General features: G+C 37.8%; 1 protein-coding gene across 3 annotated transcripts in view; it reads right to left on the bottom strand.

Annotated features, from left to right (window-relative positions):
* Window positions 1-24,141, bottom strand: part of FAM198B (family with sequence similarity 198, member B) — a 51,546-nt gene that overhangs the window by 2,620 nt on the left and 24,785 nt on the right. For all 3 annotated transcript variants that reach the window (XM_005860532.2, XM_005860533.2, XM_014535013.1), the window contains one exon: window positions 5,518-5,744. In XM_005860532.2, coding sequence (XP_005860594.1) covers window positions 5,518-5,744 — 227 coding nt within the window. The remainder of the gene's footprint in view (window positions 1-5,517; window positions 5,745-24,141) is intronic.

The raw sequence follows: 24,141 nt of genomic DNA, 5'->3' as shown, positions 1-24,141 counted from the left end.
CCTGAGTAGAAGTTGCACGACTGAATTTAAGGTAAAATAATCCAAAATATATGTAGGAAGAAGAGAAAGAATCATTCCAAAATGCCCAATTGAGTAAACAAGTGTCCTTGATTCAGGTGAGACTTCAGGAATTCTGAGGATCTGGGAGCATTTTATGAAACTGAATACTAAATTGTTTTCAAATAAACATAGTGAAACTTAAGGTTTAGAGCAGGGGTCCTCAAACTTTTTAAACAGGGGGCCAGTTCACTGTCCCTCAGACCGTTGGAGGGCCGGACTATAGTTTAAAAAAAAACTTGAACAAATTTCCTATGCACACTGCACATATCTTATTTTGAAGTAAAAAAAACAAAACGGGAACAAATACAATATTTGTATTTGCATGTGGCCCACGGGCCGTAGTTTGAGGACCCCTGGTTTAGAGCCAGGGCATTCCACAATGAACCATCTCTCTGGAAAACCTTGGAAGGGTCCTTATTGAATTGCCTTATCAGAGTGCTTTCTGCTCTTCATTCAGAAAGTATAAAGCCAAGGGTCTAAGACATCCATTATCTGAAGGACTTCATAAAATTTCTGGTTCAAAATTACAAGTAATGTTTGCTGAGTCAAAATTATAAGTAACTAGGGGCCCAGTGCATGGATTCGTGCACTGGTGGGGTCTCTCAGCCTGGCCTGCACCTTCTAGCAATCGGGACCCCTCAGGGGATGTTGGAAACTGGCAGTCTGACATCCCCTGAGGGATGTAGTAGTGCATGAAGTGGCAGGTGGCAGGCGGCCAATGCTCCCGCTCATCCAGGCCCTGCTGCACCTGCTGCCTCCATTGCTCAGTAGCACTGCTGCAGAGGTAGGAGGGGGGAAAGACTCATGCTGCCACAGCTGCATTCGCCGTGAGCCTGCCATCTGGTGCCCCTTGGTCAGCTGAGTGGTGCTCCCACTGTGGAAGCACACTGACCGCCAGGGGGCAGCTCCTGCAGTAAGCGTCTGCCCCCCTGGTGGTCAGTGCACGTCATAGCTACTGGCTGGTCATCTGATCATCCAGTCGTCTGGTTGACCGGTCGCTTAGGCTTTTATATATATAGATGTTTGGCTCCCTGAAGACATGCACAATGTAATTTAGTGACCATACTATTAATTAAGCAATTTTGCTCTATGAAGTATTAACAATCCATGATTTAGAAATGTTATGGCCCTTGAACTAATTTAGCTGTGGCAGAATGTGTAAGATAAAACTGTTAAAAAATCATGATTCTTTTCAGTGATGAATTCTTTTTGTCAAGAAAAAAATTTTAAAAGTACCTGTCTTTGCATTACAATAATTAATAAGAATGTTCTATATATAAATCTGGGTTAGAAAAGTCTCATTTTTTGCTTTTCAAAGTGTGAATTACATATGATCAGTTTGGCCTCTCTTGGCTTTTATGAAAATGCTGATGAGAGCACAGTAAAAATGTTGGGACTTCATAGTAATTTTCAAATAAACTTAGCTGTTCCAGTGGCCGGGGAGAGGTTAATGAGGGGGAAAGGAGACATATGTAATACTTTAAACAATAAAGAATTTAAATTAAAAAAGTAACTGTTCCTTAAAAACTAAAACAAGAACATATACTTGTTTGAAGAGTACAAATTGCCAGAGGTTTCAGGACTTCTAAGCACCTTTACCAAATGTCAGTGGAGCAAGTTGAGGATGGCACTCAGGGGGCATGAATGCAAGGGATTCCGGTGCTCCTGCCCTTCAGATGCTGCAGAAAGAGCAAAGGCCACCGAGCCGGATGTGCTTAAGGAGTCTGAGTAATTGGGGACTTAAATAATGCTGGTTAGATGCTCTGAGCTCCCGGAAGACATGCACTATGTAATTTAGTGGCCACAGTATTAATTAAGCACTTTTGCTCTAGGAAGTATTAATAATCCATGATTTAGAAATTCTAAGGCCCTTCAACTAATTTAAGTAAAAAAACAAAACGGGAACAAATACAATATTTGTATTTGCATGTGGCCCACGGGCCGTAGTTTGAGGACCCCTGGTTTAGAGCCAGGGCATTCCACAATGAACCATCTCTCTGGAAAACCTTGGAAGGGTCCTTATTGAATTGCCTTATCAGAGTGCTTTCTGCTCTTCATTCAGAAAGTATAAAGCCAAGGGTCTAAGACATCCATTATCTGAAGGACTTCATAAAATTTCTGGTTCAAAATTACAAGTAATGTTTGCTGAGTCAAAATTATAAGTAACTAGGGGCCCAGTGCATGGATTCGTGCACTGGTGGGGTCTCTCAGCCTGGCCTGCACCTTCTAGCAATCGGGACCCCTCAGGGGATGTTGGAAACTGGCAGTCTGACATCCCCTGAGGGATGTAGTAGTGCATGAAGTGGCAGGTGGCAGGCGGCCAATGCTCCCGCTCATCCAGGCCCTGCTGCACCTGCTGCCTCCATTGCTCAGTAGCACTGCTGCAGAGGTAGGAGGGGGGAAAGACTCATGCTGCCACAGCTGCATTCGCCAGCCGTGAGCCTGCCATCTGGTGCCCCTTGGTCAGCTGAGTGGTGCTCCCACTGTGGAAGCACACTGACCGCCAGGGGGCAGCTCCTGCAGTAAGCGTCTGCCCCCCTGGTGGTCAGTGCACGTCATAGCTACTGGCTGGTCATCTGATCATCCAGTCGTCTGGTTGACCGGTCGCTTAGGCTTTTATATATATAGATGTTTGGCTCCCTGAAGACATGCACAATGTAATTTAGTGACCATACTATTAATTAAGCAATTTTGCTCTATGAAGTATTAACAATCCATGATTTAGAAATGTTATGGCCCTTGAACTAATTTAGCTGTGGCAGAATGTGTAAGATAAAACTGTTAAAAAATCATGATTCTTTTCAGTGATGAATTCTTTTTGTCAAGAAAAAAATTTTAAAAGTACCTGTCTTTGCATTACAATAATTAATAAGAATGTTCTATATATAAATCTGGGTTAGAAAAGTCTCATTTTTTGCTTTTCAAAGTGGGAATTACATATAATCAGTTTGGCCTCTCCCGGCTTTTATGAAAATGCTGATGAGAGCACAGTAAAAACGTTGGGACTTAATAGTAATTTTCAAATAAACTTAGCTGTTCCAGTGGTCCGGGAGAGGTTAATGGGGGGAAAAGGAGACATATGTAATACTTTAAACAATAAAGAATTTAAATTAAAAAAGTAACTGTTCCTTAAAAACTAAAACAAGAACATATACTTGTTTGAAGAGTACAAATTGCCAGAGGTTTCAGGACTTCTAAGCACCTTTACCAAATGTCAGTGGAGCAAGTTGAGGATGGCACTCAGGGGGCATGAATGCAAGGGATTCCGGTGCTCCTGCCCTTCAGATGCTGCAGAAAGAGCAAAGGCCACCGAGCCGGATGTGCTTAAGGAGTCTGAGTAATTGGGGACTTAAATAATGCTGGTTAGATGCTCTGAGCTCCCGGAAGACATGCACTATGTAATTTAGTGGCCACAGTATTAATTAAGCACTTTTGCTCTAGGAAGTATTAATAATCCATGATTTAGAAATTCTAAGGCCCTTCAACTAATTTAGCTGTGGCAGAATGTGTAAGATAATATTGTTAAAAAATCATGGCTCTTTTCAGTGACTAACCTTTTTGTAAAGGAAAATTTTTTAAAAATCTGTCTTTGCATTACATTAATTAATAGGAATATTCTATGCATAAATCTGGGTTAGCAAAGTCTTCATTTTTGCTTTTCAGTGTGTGAATTACATATTCTAAGAAGATTTAACTTTGAGCTCATTGCTCTTCATACTGTATTTAAAATTCAATCTTCTTTGAACATATACATAAAACAGTATTCATACATATATGAATGGATGGCCTGTATTCTCTATGCACTCTTAATTCTAAGAGAAAATTTAGGGTTAGGGATTTAAGAAAACCCATAATATCAACTCAGTAATTGATGCCTTAGGTTTGTAAATTTTCTACACATAAAATGTCCTTAGTTTATACACTTAAAGAGAGAATATGCCATATATTCAATCTTCAACCCACAAAGAGATGTGAACACAGGTATTAACCGGGCAAGACATGGTAAAAACTCATGAAATTCGGGTTCATGAAACTCTCACAGCAAAAGTAAGTACCGTCTCTAGTGTTACAAATACTTATTGCCCTAACCGGTTTGGCTCAGTGAATAGAGAGTCGGCCTGCTGACTGAAAGGCCCCAGGTTCGATTCCGGTCAAGGGCATGTACCTTGGTTGCGGGCACATAAGGACTTCATAAAATTTATGTATATTTTTAATATATTTCATTGATTTTTTACAGAGAGGAAGGGAGAGGGATAGAGAGTTAGAAACATCGATGAGAGAGAAACATTGATCAGCTGCCTCCTGCACATCTCCCACTGGGGATGTGCCCGCAACCCAGGTACATGCCCTTGACCGGAATTGAACCTGGAACCCTTCAGTCCGCAGGCCGACGCTCTATCCACTGAGCCAAACCGGTTTCGGCAATAAAATATATTTTTTAAAAAAATACACAAATTAACATAAATTGTCAATGCTAGGATGAACTACTGAAATATGCTTCAAAGTATTATTTACAAAAGTAAGAGCAACAGCATGTACATCAGTTATTGCAGAAAATTATTGAACTTGGATTTGGAAGACCTGGGTTCTACCCTCAATTTTAGACTTGCTCATGTATTTCCCAGCAGTCACTTAATTTCACATAGCTGTTTAACTATTTTATTAATACATCCCCTTTATCTTCAATTCTCAAACATACCCCAATTTCTTAGTCACCCTAATTTCTGACTAAGGTGGGAAGACAATGAAGAGTGGCTACAGGTGGAGCCTGAAATCTAGCCTCAATCTCCATAGTGGGTTGAATAGCTCAGACTCTACAGCAGGGCTTTGCCACTATTAAGTGTCTTGGTTTCCTTTATTTCCAATTAGAGGTAGGTTCAAGGTGCCATTTTCCATAATCTCTGTCTACTAGAAAGGTTTGCAAATGCTCAAAAACCCTCCTACCTCATTCAATAGCTGCTGTCCTTTGATACTGTGTTTTACTGGGCAGACTGGCTCTGACTTTTTGCCATGTTCATACAAGTCACTTGAGTTTATTATGCCTTTGGACATCCTGCCATGTCAATATCCAAATGTCTGTCGGCTCCCCTGCTCCAGGGCCTAATAAGGGAGCCTCTGCCACCTGCTTATCCCTGTCCTGCCAGGTCCTATTCGAGAGATTCCTGCATGCTCCCAACCTAATGCACATGGATTTTCACAGTGAGGGCCAAGCAACATGATGGATGTGAAAGGTGGCAGGAGCTTTGTAGATTGCATTGGTTGGTGACAGTGACACCCTGGCTGCACTCTTGTTCTGTTCACCTGGGTTTGTTTCCCTTTCCTGGGCCGCTATTTCCAGATTCCACAACCACAATTCATTTCAAGGGCTACAATCGGTCAGACATAAGGATGTAAGGTTTCTCCAAATCTTACTACTTATTTAATATAAATCTGATGTTACTACATTGTAAAACTTACTCTTTGATGCCTTTTAACAATTTGAAGTTTAGGTTATCTTCACTTCTGTCAAAGAAACCCTTGTTGTCTAGAAAGACCAAATGCCTTGGGTCATGCTTTCGCTGGATAATGTGTGCGAGAGCCACCGAATCTTGGTTGTCACATTTTGGCCTCAGTCCATTCTGTACACAGGTATCTTCCTTTCGAGGTTTGAATCCACAGCAATTTGTGTCTAGGCGATTATAAATCTGAAAATGGAAAGCGAAAACAAAATCCAAGATTCTGAGTAAAAACAAAACTTGGGAAAGTTAGCTGATTTCCAAAGAACTGGTGCTTTCTAAACAGCTGGCCTGCCAGAATCTAACAGAGCCAGGCTCATTTAATTAAAGACAACTGTCAGACTCAGCCCAGGGTTCATATCCCTCTGACTCAGCCGTGGTCATAAGCATTTCCAGCTTCTGCTAACAGCTCCATAGGCAGATCATCCAAGTTAGGCGTCTCCACCCTTCACATTCAAAGTTCCCACTGACATCACATGTCGATGCACAGCCAGAAGAACCTCTAACTCTATTCACGACAGAACATAGAAACTGCTGTGCTTTGAAATATTCTGAAGACTACATCTTGTTTTCTCCCTCAGACTGGGTTATAGAAAACCTAAGTCATCTCAGTGACTCTAAAAGTTTACTGCACCCCCGAACCTCTCTGGGCTTCAGTATTACTTAGCTAACTTGAAATAACATAGGACAAATCTATTGAAAAGATATGACATCCAATAATGATAAATAAAAATGCTACACAATTGGACTCTAAATATGTGAACAGAATGGACAAAATTATTGAACCTATTGGGGTTTTATTATGGAGAATAGAGCCACTGCCATATAGAAGAAGGTAAATAGAGATATTGATTAGAAAAGGGAGAGTTGTGTAATTTCTATTTCTTTGGAACAAGGAAGGGAATAATATTTATTAATCAGGATAAATTAAAGCCTGGGATCAGGAATTAGATAAACTTAAAGTCAATCTCTGCTCCCACACTTGTTAGCTCTGCGGTCTTGAGCCTCAGATGGGTTAAATAATCTAGTCTGGATAAAATATTAGTTAGTAGCAAAGTTAAGATTTAGACACAGTTGTGTTTGTCTCCAAAATTCCATGATTTTTCCCCAGTATGTCATGCTGAATAGTTTAAGGCTAGTCAAAGACTGTTCATATACTCATGATTCAAAAGATGGCTAGAGACAGACTGTCACTTTTATTCTTTTTGGCATTAAGTTCCCATCATTTCTCTCCTGTGTTTTTGCATTTCCTGTAGGGCTGGCCACTTTAGGAGGCCAGTTGCTGAGAATGAATGCAGCAAGACTAGTACTAAAATTTAGCCTACTTTGAAGTGATCATTCGTGCATTCATCCAACAAAAGTTTACTAAATATCTTCTACCATCAGTAGGCTAAGCACCAAGGCAAATGCTGGCCATGGCCAGCACCTCCCACCACCACTGCTTCCAAAGGAAAATGGTCATTTACTTTTGCCTCACTACCACAGCAAACTTTAAGAACTGGGCAAATGGCCTCCCTCTCTATTTTCTGTGTGTAAGTGGGCTTTGTATCAAATAACATACTTTCAGAAGCAGACATGAGAGAAGTCAGCCTAACAAAATTTTCTATGAAGTTTATATCAAACCAGTCACATGGGATAAGGATGGTCAGTGAGCCACAACATATTTGGACCACTCAGAGGGCACAATGCTGGTCTAGAAGCAATCTATCAGTGAGGGAGGCCTCTGTCAGGACTGGTTCCAGGCAGCTGATCCATTGGGGCCATGGGTCTAACCAATGGTTTATCCGAAAGGTCACAAGCCTGACTCTGAACAGGAAGTTCCCACTGGTTAAAGCACATTTGTTTGACATGAACATAGGAGAGTTTCCCAGCCATGCAAATCACTGAAAGTTAAAAGAAAAAAGCATAAACTAGAAACCATTAGAACTTATTGAGCCCTTTCTACTCCATTTCATTCATTTTATGTAGTACCTTGACTGCCTTTGAATATAAGAAAAACCAAGTGATATAAAGAGATTGCATTTGTTTTTGTTTTTTATTCTTTATTGTTTAAAGTATTACATATGTCTCCTTTTTCCCGCATTGACCTCTCCCCGCTCATTCCCACCCCCCTGCCCCCCAACACATGCCCTCACCCTCTTACTGTCTGTGCCCATGGGTTCTGCTTATATGCATGCACACAAGTCCTTAGGTTGATCTCTCATTTGAATGTAAATTAAGATCAGGGGGTCAGGGAGAACATGAAAAAGAACTCTTCCAGAAGTTGCTTCTCATCCATTCTCTCTTTTTAAATATGCATTAGTTAATAATTCTGAAAGAATTTCTAGACCATTTTTCATTATTTTCATATGTTTATATCCAGTTATAATGACAATACTAAACTGGATTAGTGGGGGAAAATACTAAATCCTATTTAATTTTGACTATCACATCAAGGTCCATTATGTTGGATATACATGTTTAGAACTTAATCCTGAAGGACAAATCTACCAACCACTTCCTAAATACTGCTCTAGACCCTAAACTCATTTTCCATTATTAATTTCATAGTAGTAGGGAAAGGCCTGACACATATATAGCCACAGTTCTGCTGTTTCTGCAATAAAGCCATGCGAATCGCATACATTAATGTTAAATAATAAGCACATTAGTGTTTAGGCCCTAACTCTCAGCACTTCTGTAAATATTATACTTTTTATTTTTAAACTACATAAAAAGCATTAAAAATTAGAGGTGGAAAAGACCAACTTAGGTCATATTGTTATTGCCTTCTCAACATCACATTGTTTCCTGCAGGGTATTTTTAAAGTGCTTCATCTGATCTAATTTTGAATCACTCAACAATCTGTGATGATTTCACCACTTCCCTGACAGACTGTTGTGCCATTTAAGTCTAACAGACCTTGTAATTGAGAAAGGATGTGTGTGTTCAAATCAACTTCTCTTCCAGAAAATGTTTGCCACTCCTTGAATCAGGTCTACCCATGTACTTGGTGGGTATGTTCACATGTATTGACTGTGTGTGTGTGAGTGTGTGTGTGTGAGTGTGTGTGTGAGTGTGTGTGTGAGTTGTGTGAGTGCTTGAATCAGGTCTACCCATGTACTTGGTGGGTATGTTCACATGTATTGACTGTGTGTGTGTGAGTGTGTGTGTGTGAGTGTGTGTGTGAGTGTGTGTGTGTGTGTGTGTGTGTGTGCGTGTGTGTGTGTGTGTGTACACTTAGAAATACAGCATTGAATTCAAATCTGAGATTTACTTTGTTTTTCTCATCTTCCAACTATAGTGAATTATGTCTTTGCATTATTGCCCTTGTCTAGCAAGGACTTAAATAGCTCTTAAATCTTGTTCCCCAGCTCTTCTCGGTATTTTGTTTATAGTCTTCCTTTTGAATTCATATTCAATATATCAAGAATAATTTGACCACAAAACCATAATCCACTCCCTAAAATTCAATGCCATTTTCCTTGGTATTTAATTTAGTTACATACTGGATATATTTCTGCTTTCTTTTAAGAGAGCTTAGCTATTTTATAAAACATACTCTAGATAGCTATGAATCTATAACACACTTTTAACACACTTGTTTTAATAATACACTTTTAATACACTTGTGAACACATTAAAACAATCACTTCATTTACACAGCATGATTAGCACTATAGTTCACATCTATGTGTCTATATTCTTAGATAATTATCCAACAAAGAAGATTATTTGAGGGTAAATTTTCTCAGTGAAGTGATTGAGAATGTTGAGCATCATTATTGCAGTTTGTTCAAATTTACATCTTCTCACTCTTTAAGACAAGGAAAATCTTTTGCAAAATCGATCTGCTGAATCTGAAAATTACTGCCAACCATCATTTTCCATAAAATTACTCTTTTAGGAAAATATATCTTTTCAATGTTTACCTAACTAAAATTATACTCAGAAAAATCCAGGTATGCCAGCCAAAGTTTTTGTTGCTGGGATATTTTTAGGTACATTGCCTTCTTCTAAAGTTTCTTTTTAAATTCCATTTTCCGTTGGTAGTGTTAGTTTTGCCTGCAGGGGAAAGTGTCTTACCAGTGACTTATGTTATGCTCACAATATAATATAAACACCGATGCCTCTGCTGCACTGACCCGCTCTCCAAAGCCCCTTAGAAATCTACAGGTTTCCAATGACTTTCCACCCTTCTGCACACCACCCATTCTAGCTGTGTCTTCAAAGAGTGGGTCTATCAAAGCAATTGTGGTACGGATCTTTGTATTGAATTTTGAATTAGCACAGTACAAGACTGCCAACGAGGGTAAGAGGAACATGAAGGCAGGTAGTCAGAGCAAAGGTGAATAAGAGTATTTTATAAAACTCTTATCATAAGTAAAAGCTATACGGAAAAGTTAAAAAAGCTGATGTGTCTACAAGTTTCACTCTCATTTCCTCATGTATAGTTGGAAGAAAGGTAATAGGCAAGGTAGCAGGGCATCAGGTAAAAATGTTAAAAGAGTGAAAGCGGAAGGGAACCAAGGCCAAATGTAATTGGAAGCCAGACAGAGAGTTAAAGGAAGATGTTCTTCTTAATATAGGTTATAAATTGCCTTTATCCAAATGTTTTTCCTAATTATTTGAGTTAAGCTACCTAATCCTGTGTATTTTTCTACCTCTGTTTTTCTACACTTCTTTAAGGGTCTGAGTGACAGTGAGTGAGTGAGTGAGTGAGTGTGGAGGGGGGGTGTTTCCTGTTTGGTGAGTTAGTATCTTAGGATTCTCACCATCTCTTTGTTTTTGGCACTTAAAAACTGCATCTTCACAAAAAATGCATTTTTACAGAGAAAGTTTAAATTATCCAATAAAACATGTAATGAAAGGAGTTTAGCAGTTCACCATGGCAACTCATCCAATGCCTGTTACACAGTAGGCACTTGATAAATGTTTATTATTGAAAGAACCCTGCTGAAAACTTATATTCACTTTGTATTTGGCTCTTTACAAAGCTCCTCCAAAACAGTGTCTTCTACTGGAAAGAATCAAATAAACTGAGTAATGTTGACATGGGGTTTTTAAAGTAGCATCTAGTGCAGTGGTTCTCAACCTTGGCTGCACATTAGAATCACCTGGGAATCTTTTTAAAATCCTGATTTCTGGGCCTCATCCTCTGGAAATTCTGTTTCTTTGTTACTAACGTTATGGCATCACCCCATAGCAAAGAAACAGAATTTCCAGAGGATGCAGCCCAGAAATCAGGTTTTTAAAAAGATTCCCAGGTGATTCTAATGTGCAGCCAAGGTTGAGAACCACTGATCTAGTGAATGGAGTTGGAAAAAAAATAGAAAGGGGGAAAACAATGAAAGATCCTGTGCTTGTCATTTGCTCTTGGTTGGCTTCTTTATGTGGTTTCATTTCAGTATCCATGAACCATGAACTCATATTCCACAGAGAGTCCACCAGAATACCTTGCATGTAATAAGCATTTGATAAATACACAATAAGCAGATATGTCAGAAATAACAATAAGAATCTATATATATAAAAGGCTAATATGCTAAGTGCCCGTCTGTCCCACCAGTCGCTATGACGTGCACTGACCACCAGGGGACAGACGCTCAATGCAGGAGCTGCTGTGACACGCACTGGCCATTTACAGAGAAACGGCACCATGGACCTGGTGCCCACAAAGCAACACTTGGCTTCCCCCAAGTGGGACACAGGCCCCGCCACCACCCCAGAGCGACAGCCCATCAAATTGCAGCCAATGCTGCCAAAACCCCATGGCGCAAAATGTGGCCCACAGCCCAGCCCAGCCCAGAAACGGTGGCTGTGGGCACCAGGTAGCAACGCCTGGCTTCCTCTCCCTAGCGACTAGCCTCCTTGCAGTTTCTTCAGCCCAGGAACATGACTTGCTTTATAGCCAGGTGGAAACATTTTACAATTTAACCAAATGTCTGTGAATCATTTTCCAGTGCCTCATCTCATTTGATCCTCACAGAAGTCCTAGAGTAGGTAGATAGGAACTCAGTGGAATCCCATTTTCTTTTCATTAGCTGGAAAATGGAGATTTAAAAAGCTTAGAAACTTGGCCAGACAGAAAAGAAGAAATGGTGGACCTTGAAAATGACTTCAGGTTTCCTCACTGAGCAGAATATAGTCAAACACTGCTGCAGTAAATATTTTAACCCTTTGTTCTCCCTGCATGATCTATAATAATAATCTGCTTCGTGTTGATATTTACTGCTGTGTTTCTGACAATTACCTAAAAGAGAAGTTGGGGTGCTTCACTGGGCTGGGAAAAGTTTAGCTAAATCAGAAAGCAGGTCTAATTAAGCAAGTTTATTATATATATATGGCTAAGTTAACTCGTGCATGCATATAAAGCTCTCGCTAGCGCCAATCATATGCATGTGTTTTGATCTGTCATTATCGATCGTGAATTTGGTTGATACTTCTATTATAGAGAAAGCATGAGTAGCAATATTAAAATATTTCTTGTAATTAATTTCCTTTCAATGTGCACACATTTGTGCACTGGGCTACTAGTTACTCTATAATTACAATTTATACTGGAAATTTCTTTTGCAAACCAGTTATCTCATAGGATATCTCATTTATTTTTAGAAAACACATGGAGAAAAAAGTCACATTTTCAGCAATTACCTTAAATCAAAGAAGACAAAAAGACAGTGAGAATCACTACCATTATTGGCACCACTTTAGATACAGAGAAACACAAAAACATATAGAGTCATTTATTTATCAGCTAATAACTCACAATGGAAAATTCTTCTACCTTAGTCTTAATGTAAGCCAGTGTATGCTGCCTTATTATCAGTGGCACTGGAGCTGCATCCCTGTAGTCTAGGGAATGTGTGAAGGTAGAATAGGTCATAGAGAAGGGCAACTGTCAGACAAATCCCACAGTCTCCATGGGCCTTGTTAATGCACACCTAGTCTCTTACCTTGGGAGCTGTACACAACAAAAGTGTTCTCATCAGCCTACACCTGTATCACTTGGGAACTCTCATCTCATAAAAGAATAGATTTCATTTTTGTTCTGTGCTGCCATGGTAACAAGTTCCTGTTAAATTGGTATGCATGCAAATGTGACTAGCAGAACAGTTGATGAACGATAAGAAATGTAAAAATAGTTTGCAATACATACATCTAACAGTGAGCATCGGCTCCCTTGGGCCTCTGCCTCTGTACATAACAGTTATTGCCCTACAGCACCAATACTCTAGAATTCCACTTCTAAAAATAACTTTCAGAGGGAAGGTGGGGGAGGGGGGTGGGAAGAGATCAACCAAAGAACTTGCATATATGCATAACCCATAACCCATGGCACAGACAATAGAGTGATGAAGGCCTGGGGGAGGGGAGGCAGGGGGCTAGAAGAGGTCCATGGTGGGGGAAATGAGGACATATGTAATACTTTCAACAATAAAGATGTTAAAAAAAAGAATGACACGATAAACCCAAAACAAGCAGAAGAAAGGAAAAATCTCAAGTACTTGATTATTTTGTTACATATCAGGTACACAATTGTGACTGTACGAGGATGTAATTTTAAGCACAAATAAACCACTTGCCCCTTTCTTTAAAAAAAAATAAAATAAAAATAACTATCAATGTGTACCAATTCCATGCAGAATATCTAGTTTCTTCCCCATCACTGAATCATAAGTAAAAACATAACAGTATTTCTTTATGTATATGCAAAAACATTTTAACGTCACAATGTATTGAAATCTACTTCTATAGATGCAGTGTTTAGCATTCATACATTGCACCTCTGAATAAGCATCAGAAGTCAAACATCCTTCTGCCACAGAAAGATTCTTCAGTTGCCAGGCAAGTGGCAATCTATTTTTAGAGGAAGAAATTCACGTTGTATAATTTGCACAAGCAGAGCTGCATGAAAACAGCCGCTGCCAAAAAGCATGCCCACCTTCCTACAAAGAGTTATTAAAGGCACTCAGGCTAAGAAAAACAATAATTTTTACATTTTATAAAATTCTGATTTATAGAATGGATTTATATTAAGCAAATAAATTTAAAACAGGAATAAAATAACCTTAATATAAATAAAAATTTTAAATGCTTTCTTTCAATGAAATGAAACACCATTTGTAACAATTTAACATTAAATAGGGTTGTATATAAGCTTACATCCAAGGGAATGTTGTCATTGAAATCATTTCCCTTGCTTGAATTTATGGAATTAAGTTTTAGTATTTTTATAGAATTTCTATCAAATTTATCCCCCCATGATATAGTATTTTATTATAAGGAAATTGACAAAAATAAGTAAAGATAAACTAAATGATTATATTAAAACCTTCTAAATATGGCGACAAAGATGCTTTGCTTGACCAGACTTCAGTTAGGCTCCTGAGCCTTCTCATAGGTCTATCTGTAAGCTCCCTTATAAAAGCTAGTTTTACCTGCTGTCAGTTTAAACAGAAACCCCACCCCTCATTCTCCTTCCCCACCACCTGTCCTTGATATCTGATCACTCTCAAATTCTAATCAGGTTCCTCATCTTCCCTCACCCTCTGACCCTGACCTGTCTTTAGCAAGAATCTTGTTAGGCCAGTTTACTCAGACCTCCCCTTACCCTTGATGTTTCTTACTTCTTAATAATTTCCATCTGCTGACTCCCTACTCTGCTCGTTGGCTATAAATTCCCACTTCCACATGCTGTATACAGGATTGAGCCAATCTCTCTCGCCCACTATAAAATCCCACTGCAATCTAGCTGGTGTGGCTCAGTGGCTGAGCTTCGACCTATGAACCAGGAGGTCACAGTTCGATTCTGGTCAGGGCACATGCCCGGGTTTTGGGCTCTATCCCCAGTAAAGGGCGTACAGGAGGCAGCCAATCTATGATTCTCTCTCATCATTGATGTTGCTATCTCGCTCTCCCTCAACCTTCCTCTCTCAGAAATCAATAAAAACAATTTTTTTTTCAATCTCACTGCAGTGGTCCCTATACCTACCTCAATGGTCCTAAATAAAGTCCGCCTTACCATCTTCAGTAAATGTCATTCAATTTTTTTTCTTTAACAATAATTAACACAACCTGATGTAACGTATCCAAAAGCTATTTAAACTCATTTTTTAAGGAAATCAGTTCTCTTTATAAAAATTTAATTAATTCTACCATGCAATTTGCTTGTTATTTAAAAATAAATACTGCTTGAGAGTAGAATGGTGGTTGCCTGAGGAGTAGGAGAAATGGGGCAATATTCATGAAAGGGTAGAAACTTCCAGTTACAAGATGATAAGTTCTGAGACTCAGGCTATAGTTAATAATACTGCACTGTATATTTGAAATTTGCTAACAGAGTAGGTCTTAAGTGTGTGGGCACACAAACACACACACAAAGTAACTATATGAGGTGATGTGCTAATTAGCTTGATTGTGGTAAATATTTCACAAGGTATCTACTCCATTGAACAAAATGAACCATAAATCTTTTTAAAATAATTACATACAAAAATATATTGAGCCAGATGAATATCGCCTGAGCTCTCGGGTGGCCCAATGGAAATACTATAGGGTTAACTTTCCCATGGTTTTCTTATTTGCTTCCTGGCAGATTTATCTAGAAGGCCAAATCTTAGGCCTCCTGTTTGAATCTCAGTCCAACCTCAGTCAACCTCAGTCAAGGTTAGTTTCAAATTATGTATGGTTCAATGGCATAGAATTAACAGGAAAGCCAATCCCCAAAACTAGCTCAAACAATGCATTAAACAATTTTTAATATCTAAAGATTATTTATTGAGTCACACAGCCTTCCTCAAATATCTGATCTTTCCAGGCTAGCTATGTATACAATAAAATTTAGGGATGAAGCATACTAAATATGATTGATGTCAGCACAGGATAAAAATTCCATGGCAAGGATTGAAACAAGCAAAAACGGCATAGAATTAAATAACATATGCTTCACTTTTGATTACTAATTAAATGAGAATTGACCTAGAAATGTTCAGTTGGTTGTCCCTTGACAATATGAGGTTTATTTGACCAGACATTTTCCCCTCCGATTCAGGTTGATACAAGACCTATTGTCAACCACTTTCCTGGCCAATGTTTTATGCTAATGATGCCTTAGCATTACCAATGCCAGAATAAATGGGAATAAATGCTAGACAGTAAGTATAAAGAATATACAGGGTGGAGCAATAGTAGGGTTACAGTTATGAGTATGCAAAACACAAGAGTTTATTCTTGTAATTATTTATTAATTACTGTATTACTTTCCACACAAACAACGACAAACCTACTTTTCCCCACCCTGTATAAAATTCTAAAGGCTTTTGAGTTGGAAGAAGACATCTGAGGAATCTATACGACATCCTGGAAAGTCACACACACACGAAAGGAGAATGTTTTACAAATGTCCTAAGACAGTCCTAAATTATTGAGAGGGGCATCATAAAACCACCATCTGGCTAGAACCTGTCCCTCTCTATTTGTTAAAATATGAGTAATTGTTAAAAATAAGAGACAAAATACAAGACGAATATCAAATAATATCACTTATAAGTTGCACGTGCAACCCATTTCCTTAAAATGATGAACAAAATAGGTCCAGAGACATGGAGGCATGGACAGACTGACAAATCTCAGAGAGGAAGGGGGGGGGGTAGACAGAAAGAGATTAACCAAAGAACCATATATGCATAACCAATGAACATAGACAATAGTGTGGTGAAGGCCTGGGGTGGAGAAGGGGCTGGAAGGAGGGAGGTAAAGGAGGGGGAAATTAAAGGATATCTGTAATACTATCAACAATAAAATAATTTCTTTAAGAACAGGAGAAACAAATTACATGAAAATGTTATGTGATAAACTGCATTTAGAATATGTATGTTTTTAAAAAGCACAAACATCCACTTATTATGCATGTAAAATGATTTTTAAATTGGCTGAGAAGATGCATACTAATCCCATGCGAGCGATAGCCTCTGGGGAGAAAATGCAGGAGGAGGACACGAAGAGAGGGTCAAAGGGGACTTTAACTTATTTTTCATGTATTTATATCTTTAAAGTAAATACTGAAAGCAAATATGCAAAAGAAATAATGACAGGATAATTCTAGAATGTGGAAACATGATATTCGTTATGTTAGTTTTTGTTCTTTGGGATTTTATTTCTAACATCTCCATGAAGGGTATGAAAACCTTGAGGAACAGAATCTGAGAATAAAATCCCAACTAGCTTCCCAAATCCTGTAGGCCAAGAACCCTGCAGCTAACAAATACCTCCTCCACCCAGCTATGCAAAATGACTGCCTCTCACCTCAACTTGACTTAAATGGCAATGCCATGGAAACTGCCTTGCATGACCTCATGTTTTCCTACAGCACGAAATGCTATAATGAGCAGCTCTGCAACACAGAAGATTCAAAAAAGACCTACATGATCACTACCACTAAAGGCCTGCAGTATCTGAAGATGTAAAAAAAATCATAGGTATGTATACATATAAATACAATGAACTCAAATTCTTATTCATGGGGTGGTTCTAGATGATAACTGGCTGATCTATTGAGTACTTGCTATCTGTCAGTGCCTTAGCCCATTTGGCTGCTCTAACAAAATGCCTCTCACTGAGTAGCTTATAAACAACAAACATATACGCCTCACAGTTCTGGAGGCTTGAAGTCTGAGATCAGGGAGCCAGCGTAGGCTGGTTCTGGTAATTCTCTCTTCTGGGTTGTAGGCTTCCCACTGTGTCCTCACATGGGGAAGAGACTAGGCAGTTTTGTTGGGCCACTTTCATAAAGGCGCTAAGCCCTCTCATGAGGGCTCTGTCCTCATGACCTAATCAACTTAGGGGATGAGGTGACAAATTTACTTCTAGACATCAAGTTTGAGGCTGAAATGACAACTTGCTATTTAACTACCTGTGTGTGAATATGATGCCATTTGTCCTGTCTCCCAAACTATGATGATTTATTTATTTTATTTTGTAATATGTTTTTATTGATTTCAGAGAGGAAGGGAGAGGGAGAGAGAGAGATAGAAACATCAATGATAAGAGAGAATCATTGATCGGCTGCCTCCTGCAAGCCCCCCACTGGAAATCAAGCCTGCAACCTGGGCATGTGACCTTGACTGGAATTAAACCCAGGACCCTTCAGTCTGCAGGCCAACGCTCTATCGACTGAGCCAAACCAGCTAGGGCTATGATGATTTATTTTTAAATAAAATAAAAAATTAAAATTCTATAACATAAATAAAGAAGTCAAATCATTTTAGAACTATTATGATAGCCCAAATTCTTCTTTAATAAAAATAGTATTATTTTAGCCATTTCATTTGTATCCATTTTTCTGCAAAAATCTGTGTTTTTTTTTTAAATTCAGAAGCAAATCTGTATGCTTCTTTTACATCACTTCCCCTGTCTCTACACATCTAAATATATGAAACAATAATGATATTGGGGGTATCTACTGAACACCAAGTTTTCTGGCCAATTTGTTCATGTATTGCAAGCAGTGCTCAGAAAAATAAAACTGTAGTGTCACAACATAATTGGAAAGTCTTGTATGGCCTCTTTACATAAGATATGCCCTACATTGTAGCATCATTAATACTGAAAATAATCTCTCCTAGTTCCAGTGAAACCTATGTCAAAGTCACACTTTTGATTATCATTTATGACAAGTGGCAAACTTTGTTTATACAATTAAAATTCTGTAGCAACCACAATACATTTCAGTGCTTAGCACATATATACCTGTGAAGATTGGAGTTTGTCATTTTTAATGCCTAGAAGGACATACTTCCCATGTCCTCTACCTTAGTAAGTGAGTCTCTGTAATCAAATGAACACTATGATTCTCATCATTAAAAAGTGAAGATTTTTTGAGTAAACCACAAAAAAACAGAAATATATTGTTCTCTACTAGTAAACCTTCTGAACCTTGGCAGACTTTACTCCCTAAATCCCAGCCAATTCTGCATGCCAACTAATATTGCCAAAGCTCATCTCAGGCTTTCTTTGCTCCTCGAAGCCAAGACTGTATCTGACTGCATCATCCTTTTTTGTTTGCTAGCAAATGAACAAACAAACAAACAAAAAGATATCATTTGCTTGCTTGGACACTACCAATAAATAATGGTTAGAGACTCTTTAGATTGGCAATGTACTAATTCTGCAAAACAATAAAACTGACCCAAACTATTTGAAATCCCAGTGTCTGGTCCCCTGGACTGGTATGCCTCCTCCTGGCAGAGCACCTGTGAGTGATTTTCCTCACTGACCTCTGAAAGTTGGAGGGGAGACACTTGATCACTAAGTAGGTATAAGAGGGGGGAATGCTTGGAAGATCCTCATAATCTATCACAGTGGCCACAGTTGGAATCCTTCTTTACTTAGCATATAGAATATTCCTGCAGAAATAAATATTCTTTTATTGAAAACTAATATTTCCTCTTGTTTATATTACAGTTGGTTGGAATTTTTACTTTAACTATTATGCATTACGTGTAAAAAATGATACACAGAATAAAGAATGGGAGAGGCTCGGTCAGAGATGAACCCCTATTAATCTAATTCATTATATTCAGTAATCAAATCATTCAAAGCCAGGCAAGAGGTAGAAGAGTTAAGTGAAGAGAGACAACTGTAGGGGAAAAGCCATACCAATTCATAGTTGCTTGCTGAGTTTATGAACATGAGTTTATTACTCACAGTCATCTGAGAAAAAAACTACCTTCATGGAACAGGAAGTTTCCATAAGCATCATTTTCCCCATTCTGAATGTTTTCACACTTCCAGCCCTTTGTTAGATCCCTGTCTCTGAAACTCTTCCTGACTCTTGTATTCACCTGATTTCTATACTAAATGTCACATTCTCAGTCCACATTTTCTTACCTCCAACTCCACAAAAACAAATATCATCCTATTTATTGCTATAGGATGTTAAACTTAACTCAATTGTGACATCTGATATACTCTGCTATGATTATCTGTCTTTTTAATTAGATTTCATAACTCCTGAGGCCAGGGATATGGTCTCATCCATCTCTTTATTACCAACACTAAACATCAAGTGTCTGGAACAGAGAAGAGCTCAAAAAACATCTGTCAAATCAAAGTGAAAAGAAGTATGTGTAACTCATCTTGTTGATGGTGGAAGCAAACATCTCCTAAGATACATCTCTGTTGTCCCACTCTCTGTAAAAATCCCTTAAGGTCTCATCAAATAGTTATTCTTATAAAATGTAAGCACAGTAAGAACTTCATTAAATAGTAAAAATATTACATTTTTTTTATTCATTTGAGTTTTCATTTTCTAAAGTTATACTTCTCTTCCTTTAACAAACTTTATTATTGAAAGTACACTTTGATGTCTTTCACCTTTAAGGTTTTTAATGTGACATTTTGTATTTAATGTTTTAATATAACTAGGTAGTTTTCTTTGATAAAAAATATATGCCCTGAGAAACTATGCCATTTTCAGACATTCTGATGCTAATTGAAAGTTTCCAAAGTTGAATAAGGCAGGAGCTGCCTTTGAGAGATTCATGGCTTATTAAAAAAAGACAGACTAGTCAAAAATATTTAAAACTTAATGTGCAAGATCTATGATATAAGTATGAAAGTACATAAGAGTAGAAAATGAAATGATTTGGGAATGATACAATTTAATGAGTAAAAATAATAATAAAATACTTTATTTAATTCTTACCATGATCTTTACCTCTATTATTTCTGGATGATCAATTTCCTAATTAATATGTAATATTCACTGAGCACCTACTGTGTACCAGGCATGTTCTAAATCCTTTATGTGTATAAAAGTATTGAGTCCTCTCAATAGCCCTCTACACAAACAACATTATTATTCCTAACTTTACAGATGAGGAAACTGAGGCAGAGAGGGGTTAAGTATCTTCTCAATGTTAAAAAGTTAGTATTGGCAGCTGGGATTCAAATTTAGCAGGCTGGCTCCAGAACTTCAGTTCCTAACCATTACACGAACTATCTCTGACATCAAATTTCTACATCTTAATCTTTTCCTATAGTTTTAGTATACTCTTTTGAAAGAAATGTGACCAAACCTTGGAAACTCAAACGCTCTCTAGAATACTATTCTTTTGTCATCCTAATGAAGTGAATTTTTGTCTACGAAGTCATATCCCCACGCTTCATGTATAAAAGGTTGCTTGTGTCTCTATCACATTTGACAGGCACTGTAAAATGGCATAGCCTTTGTGAATGCAGATTTGTTAATTGGATAAAACAAAAAGAATGTTGTGTACAGAAAGTCAACAACTGGCTTCTGTATTCTCTCTCGCCCTTGCTGTAGCATCATGAAACAAGTCATTTTAGTTTGCTTCATGCATAGCCTTTCTAAGATTGCTCATAAAATCTATTCAATACACTCTATCCCAAACACCATTTAAATAAAGCATATATCAAATATAAAATAAAAATCTCAGTGAAATTAATGAAAAGAATTGCTGTATAAAAGATAACTACTTACTATGGTACTCATGAAAAAGGGACTAAGTTTGTTTATTCATTTATTTGCTCAGTAAACATCTATATAAACAGTGTATGGTGGTAAATATAAGAATTAAAAATAACAACTAAGATATGATTTATTAAAAATGTAAAATTTTGCCCAACTGGTGTTGCTCAGTAGTTGAGCATCGAACGACCCATGAACCCAGAGGTCACAGGTTCAATTCCTGGTAAAGGCACATGCCTGGGTTGCAGGCTCAATCCCCAGTGTGGGGGCATGCATTCAATGATGTTTCTATCTTTCTATCTATTCCTCTCCCTCTCTCTCTAAAATCAATAAAAAACATATTTTTAAAAAAGATAAAATTTCTCTAGAGCAAAATCTACTATGAGTAAAGTCAAAAGTAAGAAAATTTATTTGAGACATATAGGAATGATGAAGGCAAATTTTCATGATATAAATACAAAATGTGTTTATAAATCAATAAGCAAATGTTATGGAATGCAATATAAAAGGGCAATGGTATGAATACACAATTCACAAAAAAGAAATACAAATAAACAATATTTGAAAATATGTACATCCTCAATCTCATTCATAATGAAAGAACTGGAAATATAAACAAGACCCCCCACTACCCTCCAAAATAAGCCAAAATATTAATTAGTTTTCCACTTCCAAAAATTAGCAAGAAAGGGGGAAACGGGCACCCTAATACTTTCCTTAGGAAATTGTAAAATGCTGCAACATCTAAAGGAAATTAGCCTTTTGTCTGTTGCACAGTAGGAAGCAAATAGATATTAGATAAATGAAAAAAAATGTACGTCCACTCTCACAGATGCTGTCCTCATACATATAATTTGATATACTTTTGTAAATGTAAGCAAATTAATTAGCAATCAAATTAATTCCTGACACTCAGATTCAGTGCTTTTTAACCAGAGCCAAAATTAGGAACTTCAATCATGGTATCATTACTTGAACAGGTTCAGTAAAGTCTTGCAGAGATCTCATCCTCATACATTATCAAGACTGAGAAAGTTTCCAGCCCCCTCCCCCTTCCCCAGGCAGAAGGAACAAGAGGGTAGACTACAAAAAGAACTGACCTACCAATAGAATTAGTTCCTGATGTCCACTATCTCAAGCCAAAGGTGAATCTTGGTCATAGAGTATGAGTGGATTGGAGGGAGTCATCCAGGTAATAAATGACAAAACCTGAACTAAGATAGGAACACAAGCTATACCTAAAAGATAGATTTGGGTGATACCAAAGATATCACTGTATGGATGTGCAGGTATGTATTGTAAAGCATCTAGGTGACTCCCAGATCTTTGACTTAGAAAATAAGCAAATTCATTTTATGATGCTCCATAAAATGAATTGAAAGAAGCATTATTCACAAGTTTGCTTCTTAAACCAAAACTCCTGAGTTTGACTCCAATTTCTGTTGCATGCCAACTATGTGAGACCTTGCCCAAGTTACTTCATTTCTCTTTGTCTAGATATCCTCAAATCTAAAATAAGAATAATAAGTGTCTACTTCATAGGGTTGACATGGGGATTAAATAAATTAATATCTTAGTGCTTAGTATCAAGTGCTCAGGACAGTGCCATGAATATAGCAAGTGTTATATGTTTGTTAGATTATCAATAGTATTAGTTTAAGGATTTGAAATATTTATCTTTGTTGAAAATTCATAATAACAATTCATGTGCCCATATTTGTCCTCAGGACCACAGACAATGAATACAATGATGACAAAGGCTGTGATGCACTCAGAAGGAGACGATGGCTCAGCTGGAATCTGTTCTTGCTCAGTCAGGGTAATGAATGGAGAGCTACAAAGTGAACACACATTTTGTATAAACAGCTCTCTTTATCCATGTGCTATTGTATCTCTTATAGGCAGAATGTACCACTACTCCCCCAATAACCATTTCAGACAAATAGTATATTTAGGCTGCTCTCAATATCATGTGAATATTGTCAATCCCTCCTCATGTTTTGCCCTATCCTCTCTCGAACTCTTCCTCCTTTTCTAGCTATTTTATGACAAAGTGCACTCTCTCTTTTGACCTCATAACAGTGAGAACTTATATTATTTCAGCCAGCCATTCTTTTTTTAAAATTTCTTTATTAATTAAGGTATTGCATATGTGTCCTTATCCCCCCATTACTCCCCCTATCCCCCACACTCATGCCCTCACCATACCAAAGATATCACTGTATGGATGTGCAGGTATGTATTGTAAAGCATCTAGGTGACTCCCAGATCTTTGACTTAGAAAATAAGCAAATTCATTTTATGATGCTCCATAAAATGAATTGAAAGAAGCATTATTCACAAGTTTGCTTCTTAAACCAAAACTCCTGAGTTTGACTCCAATTTCTGTTGCATGCCAACTATGTGAGACCTTGCCCAAGTTACTTCATTTCTCTTTGTCTAGATATCCTCAAATCTAAAATAAGAATAATAAGTGTCTACTTCATAGGGTTGACATGGGGATTAAATAAATTAATATCTTAGTGCTTAGTATCAAGTGCTCAGGACAGTGCCATGAATATAGCAAGTGTTATATGTTTGTTAGATTATCAATAGTATTAGTTTAAGGATTTGAAATATTTATCTTTGTTGAAAATTCATAATAACAATTCATGTGCCCATATTTGTCCTCAGGACCACAGACAATGAATACAATGATGACAAAGGCTGTGATGCACTCAGAAGGAGACGATGGCTCAGCTGGAATCTGTTCTTGCTCAGTCAGGGTAATGAATGGAGAGCTACAAAGTGAACACACATTTTGTATAAACAGCTCTCTTTATCCATGTGCTATTGTATCTCTTATAGGCAGAATGTACCACTACTCCCCCAATAACCATTTCAGACAAATAGTATATTTAGGCTGCTCTCAATATCATGTGAACAATTGTCAATCCCTCCTCATGTTTTGCCCTATCCTCTCTCAAACTCTTCCTCCTTTTCTAGCTATTTTATGGCAAAGTGCTCTCTCTCCTTTGACCTCATAACAATGAGAACTTATATTACTTCAGCCAGCCATTCTTTTTTTAAATTTCTTTATTGATTAAGGTATTACATATGTGTCCTTATCCCCC

This window comes from Myotis brandtii, unplaced genomic scaffold, assembly GCF_000412655.1.
Source record: "Myotis brandtii unplaced genomic scaffold, ASM41265v1 scaffold136, whole genome shotgun sequence".
Taxonomy (NCBI): Eukaryota; Metazoa; Chordata; class Mammalia; order Chiroptera; family Vespertilionidae; genus Myotis; species Myotis brandtii.
The sequence above is the reverse complement of the archived record's forward strand: the minus strand, read 5'-3'. Positions and strand labels throughout refer to the sequence as shown.